This window comes from Pholis gunnellus, assembly GCF_910591455.1.
Source record: "Pholis gunnellus genome assembly, chromosome: 4".
Classification (NCBI taxonomy): Eukaryota; Metazoa; Chordata; class Actinopteri; order Perciformes; family Pholidae; genus Pholis; species Pholis gunnellus.
The window spans coordinates 22,472,975-22,479,096 of NC_136530.1; the positions used below are offsets into that span (position 1 = coordinate 22,472,975).

The 6,122-nt window shown below is 40.2% G+C and overlaps 1 protein-coding gene across 1 annotated transcript; it reads left to right on the forward strand.

The window, feature by feature from the left end:
- Positions 1 to 3,442: 3,442 nt before the first annotated feature.
- On the forward strand, positions 3,443 to 5,919 carry LOC306695365 (interferon-induced protein with tetratricopeptide repeats 5-like). The gene is made up of 2 exons (XM_079158594.1): positions 3,443 to 3,528; positions 4,560 to 5,919. The coding sequence occupies exons 1-2, from the start codon at positions 3,521 to 3,523 to the stop codon at positions 5,857 to 5,859; spliced, it is 1,308 nt and encodes a 435-aa protein (XP_079014720.1). The 5' UTR covers positions 3,443 to 3,520; the 3' UTR covers positions 5,860 to 5,919.
- Positions 5,920 to 6,122: the final 203 nt, after the last annotated feature.

The window sequence follows — 6,122 nt, forward strand, 5'->3', positions numbered from 1 at the left end:
AATGACACTAAGAAATCTTCAAGTTTTTGTGCTGGTTACTATACAAGAAATTCATGTACTCTACACAATCCTGCAGTCCTCTTCACAGGGTGCTGATGGATGTTAGTCAAACTACAGCTCTTGAAAGCTACTGTCAAATAGAATTTTTGGTTTTCAGTTAAACAGCCCCGTCAGTGTGAAGTGGTGACCAAACAGTAACCAGGTTACAAGGGAAGATGGCAGCAGAGTGTCGTAATGCAGGTGTCTCCAGGTAACTGCTGTCCCCACTGTTCACACCAACACTCTGCAGACGGCCGCTGCTCAGAATGTTCACATATACTAGATATATAAGCGTGTTTAAAATAATGCACACCAAGTTAATGTTTCCATTTGATGGGAGGGTGCAGCCAAAACAATGTGGGAGCTTGGGTTAGATTATTTCACTCAGTGTGGCATGAAGGCATACTTCAAGATGAAGAAAAAACTGTTTCTAACTTTGAATCAACTTAAAGGAACAGTGTGTGAGATTTAGTGGCCTCTAGTGGTGAGGTTGCAGATAGCAAGCAACAACATGACCCTCAGCTCAGCCCCTCCCTTTCTAAGCCTATCGGAGAACTGCGGTGGCTTTCAGGTAGTGATAGTTATCTTTTGGTTTTATTACTGCAAAGAGCTACTTTTATCAATACTCTGTTCTTTTTCATGACAAATGATTGCTTTGAAAGCATATATAGAATTTTAGATACAAATAAATTCAGAACAGGATTAGAAATGAATTAGAACTTTAATGTTTACAACAGCAAAGTCACTTTATAAAGTCATTAATATTTCACTGGAAACCTCCTGAGTAAAGTTTATATATAATAATAATAATAATGAGGAGCAAAGACATTAGATAGTGTTAGAAAAATATTACTCGACACCAGGTGTAAAATTATTTAACAGGACATTTATTCTTGCAAGAAGGAACAGAATTGAAACAGGTTATGCGTCCAGTTGCTGCTAAGAGGTCTGTCTCTGAGTCTCTGATATATATATTTATATATATATATATATATATATATTACTGCAGATATCACATACAAAGGCTTTGAAGCAGAATGATTTAGTCAAGTCTGTGACCTCGTTTGAAACCGTCCTTTTGATGCCTGTTCTGTCAAAGTTATCTTATCCTAATATGGGAGGACGTCATGGTCTAAAATCAGAAGAATACGTAAATACTGACGTACGCAACAGATGTACTATCTCCCCTTGACGCCAGGTCACAAATAGATGCTAAGACAAACAGCTGAGATAGCTTGTGTGAAGAAAAAGTTCACACAAAAGGTTCAGACAAAGACACAGACATTATAAAAGCAGCTGCCTAGATTTCAGTGGCTAAACAAAACATTATTTTTTTCCAACAGATAGTATCAGTCATTCCTCCCGTCCTCCTGTCTGCTTTGTCTCAGCCAGTAGAGAAGTTTACAAGAACAAACTAAGATAAACAGTAAACTTCAGAAAGAGGCACACATTTTGGTCATTATTACAGAATGGAAGCCTTCATTGACAGAGAGGTACATTCTAAACTACTACAAGAAAACAAATAAAGTGACTTACCGTAGAATGGACTGTTGCCTGCGGTCGGTTTGAATCTTGCTTCAGTCAGGAAAAAAGGCGGAAAGACTGAGAGCACTTGATCTGGCACATGCGCAGAGGGTAGTCCCCCAACTAAACGCTTTTATTTTGAGTTGATACCCACACCGTCCAACCTAAATAAATCTAATAAATGAAAGTATTCATACATTTTGTGTTAGACCCATTAAATATAAATGTTTATTTTTAAAATTGATATATTAAAATAAATCAAAGACAATTTAAATGTGTCACCTTTAAGAAGGGCTTGAATCATTTTTTTTAGTGTATTGTGAAAGTGCTTTGAGTGGTCGGAAAGACTAAGTACAGTCCATTTACCATTATCTGCTCCATTTTGCAGAGGATGAATCAGACAATAGCTATCAGCTGCTGCGAGAAAGCCAAAGGGCAACAAATGAACCGTCCACAAATTGTAATGGCACTCAAGTTTATTACCATTCGTCAGAGCATTTCTGGCTAATTTTTCTTAATTCATTTCAATGGATGAGATGCTGCCCCCATTCTCAGAGTCTCCACTGGTTTCTCAATAAAGACGAGAGGGGATTGTTGTGCGCTGAAATGCTGACTCCAGAGGATGCCAAAGGCTTCTTTCATTCTCTCTCACTGATCTTGTACTGATGCAGTGGCAGAGCTGAGTCACAAGACAGAAACCAAAAGGAACAACGCCCCCTCTTGGACAATAAACAGTACCACAGACGTGGTGTGTGCTGAATCTTACATTTAGGGGACTATCTTCTTCTCTTTCTTCTTTTTCTTCCTCCAAACCATCCCCTCGAGGGTAAAGTGATGAAACAATGAGTCTCCTCCTCAACAGCTCCAGATATCTGAAACTAGAAAGACGATTCATGTCTCAACTGCTGAAACACAAATGTAAGAAGTAACTCGAAGTTATAAGTATGAGTTATTTTCTTGTAATTACAAAACAGTAATGCAAAACTCAGAAGAGAAAATTGAGTGACCAAAGTTGATGAGTTATGTTTCAGTTTGATCAGATGAAAGTGAAGGAGAAGACAGGTGTCGTAGAATATTTCTATGTTAATCGGGAGAAGAGAGTGTTATTCGCAAATCAAAATAATCCAAGTCTCCAAATCATTCAAAGTTGTCTTTTTCCATTTATTCTCTTGCAAGAGGGAGAATCCCCAACACAGCTCTTCACACAGAGTCTGCTGGATGCATTCTTCAACATCAGTTCAAATCTTCACATACTATATACTAAAGCAGAAACAGTACAGATACATGTACGTGACCCTAAACATCCCAAGAATAGGAAGAACCCCTAGTGTGAACCCTTGCTCACCTTCCTGTGTCTGTCTTTATGGCCCTCAAAAGTAGGACAGTAACACCCAGTATATGGTCTGGTCGTAAACCATGTTTGGACAAAGCTGTCTGTTCTTCTAAGCCGTAACATGTTTCTATACCATTTCATGCAAATATATATTTTTGCCATTACACAGGTCACAAAACATACAGATGCGTTCAAAGGTTTCACAACACGTTGATATTACCATTCGATGTGAAGGTGCAGCCATAACAATAGGATATCTTGGATGTGAATATTTCCCCCAGTGTGGCATCATGTTCTGTAAGAAGAAGTAAGAAACTGTTTCTAATTCAACATTTCCTCAAGAGAAAAAATAATCACATTTGATGAGTCATGTTTTAGATTCATCAGACGTGGCTGTAGGCTTCGATTCCAGGAAACAAAAGTCAAGAGGCGTTTCTAAAAGACAATTGATGAAATGATGCTCAAGTGCCCCGCCTCTATGATCCGCTTCGACGTGTAGTGAACATATAAAGCTGCGTGCTCAACAACATCTTAATCATTTATACCAATGAAGCCAAAGCAGCATCAAGAGCCAAAACCAGCCACACTAACTTAGAGAAGTTACAGAGTTGAGGAAACAGCTAAATGATGAGGTGAGTAGCTGTTTCTGCATTTCATATCATTGTTGGAGTAAATAATCAGTATCATTATGATTTATTTAATATCTTATCATTGTGTCCTACAACAAAAAATATGAACATTATGGATCCTTCAAGTCATTGATGATGTATTCAAACACTGTTGTTCAGTCACATCTTCTCCTTCCTTCATTCCCTCCTTTCTGTCTTTAGGCTACTACTTTTATCCCTCCTGTGTTTCTTCAGTCTTGCCTTTTAGTCAGTGCCACAGGGATTTAAAACCCTTTTTCTTAACAATTATTACTGATCAGTTGTTTTCTTGAAGTTTAATCCCACACTTCCAGTAATATAATTCTGGTGGACAAATGTGAAATGTTGTTGTTGTTGAATTATTTTATTCTGCTGACTTCCCTTCTCTCTGTGGCTCACATCCATTTCTTTACTTTTCTTCCTTCCGGCCTTCCATCCTTGCCTCCTCCTTTACCTCTTTCAGCCATCTTTTCTTTCTCTCTTCTGTCGTTCTGCCCCCCTTTTTTCCTCTCCTCCTGCCTCACTCGGTTTCTTCCTTCCTCACAGACGCCATCTTTCAATACTAATTTATGTATTCATTGCATACGTCGTCTACCTTTGTGTATTTTTTTCAGCCTGTTTCTTCTTGTCCTCCATGGTTTTATATTTTGTTCTTTTATTACTCCTTCCTTATTTCATTTCTCACCATTTAATGCACCCTACTCTATTTTTCATTCCCCCCTCCGATCCTTCCTCACTTCCTTTTTTTTTCTTACTGCCGTTCAAATCAAACCACCGTACACAACCAGACACAGTATGTGTAGTGAAATTATGTTGTGTTCAGATCAAGGAAGCAGCTAACAGATTCATTATTATATTATTTGCTTCCAGGAATTCAATGCTCCTTACTCCAGTTCCATGTTCGTCCCTTCCTCAACATGAAATGAACAATGATTATCCAAACATAGCACGCCTCTGAGCATATTATATTAACCTAGTGATGTGTTTTAATATTTATCATTTTTATTCCCCATCAGTGCTGCTCAGAGTCAAACAACACTGGTCTCAAAACTGGAGGCCCTGCAGTGCCACTTTACCTGGGATCTGGACCCCAGCAAGACCAATTTTTTACGTCTCAGCGACACGCTGGTGGACATCGGCACGGAGGAGGGAAACTGTTGGCTGGGTCACATTTACAACCTGAGGGGGTTCATTCAGTACAAGCTGGGCCTCACTGAAGACGCTCAGAGTTTCTTCAACAAGGCTGCAGAGGCCTTCCGCCAGATGAGAAAAGCAGATGACGGTCCCTGGTTAGTGGTGAACTACGGGAACCTGGCTTGGCTGCACCACCACCTGGGAGACCAAGCAGAGAGCGAGGCTTACCTGTCCAAGGTTGAAGCCCTGATGGAGAAATACCCATCTCCACCGCAGGACGAGCTCCATGCAGAGATCTACGCTGAAAAAGCCTGGACCCTGATGAAGTTCAGCGGAGACAGAGAGCTGGTTGCAGATTACTTCCAGAAAGCCATCAGGATGCACCCGGACATGGTGGAGTGGAACACCAGTCACGTCATGGGGTTAGCGAGTGCTTTTAAGCACAGCAAGACAGGGCTGGAGGCTGACGTCTTGGAGAAAATAAGAGTCGCCAAGGAACAGGATCCAGAGAACTTGTACCTCGCTGCTTACTACCTTGAGCAACGTGCAAAGAAAGGAGAAGAAGTTGAGGATGAAGCACGTGAGTTAGCTGGAAAGGTTTTGAGAAATCCTGTCAGCAGCCACAGTGGTATGAAAGCAATACTAAGGGTTTACCGACACTATGTATCTATTGATGAGGCCATTGATTTGGCAGAGAAGGCTCTGGAAAACCATCCAGATGTGCGTTATCTGAAGAGATGTGCTGCACTCACTCTCAAATGGAAGATCTTTCTTTCCAGTGACAGTCGCCCAAAGCAAAGCATGATAGACAGAGCAATCAGCCTCTATGAGGAGGTGATTTCTCTTTACCCTGGTTCTTCATTTGTGAAGAAAGTAGACCTGGCAAACATATACGCGAAGTCCAAGCAGGCTAAAGCTGAGCAGATGTACCAGGAACTGCTAGAAATTGATCTGGAACCTGCAGACAAACAGCTGCTTTACAACCACTATGCAAAATATTTATACTACAATCGACAGGATCACAACAAGTCAATAAAATATCACATGAAGGCGGCAGCGATACCGCACCAATCCTTCTATCGTGGGAACAGCATCGAAGCTCTGGAGAAGATTAAAAATAAACGCAGGAACCCAATGTGGAGAGAAATAGAGGAGTTTCTGGAAAACCTGCAGGAGCCATAGTGGTTTCTTTACAACACTGATCCTGAATCAGGAACAAAATAAATTCATTGCATTACCTAAAAAAAAGCTGTATCCTTTATAAGGGCCGGTGTCTGCAAGATTTTACACTTTAGTAGTTAATGGAAGACAAAAGCTTTTAAAAATGATATAAAAAAAACTATATATTTGTCGGAAGTAGTACACTCGATTTGTACGACAGGCTGAATCGTTCAATAACACTGGTCTTTTAAATAACATCCACTGTGAGGTCTAAATGTCATCAC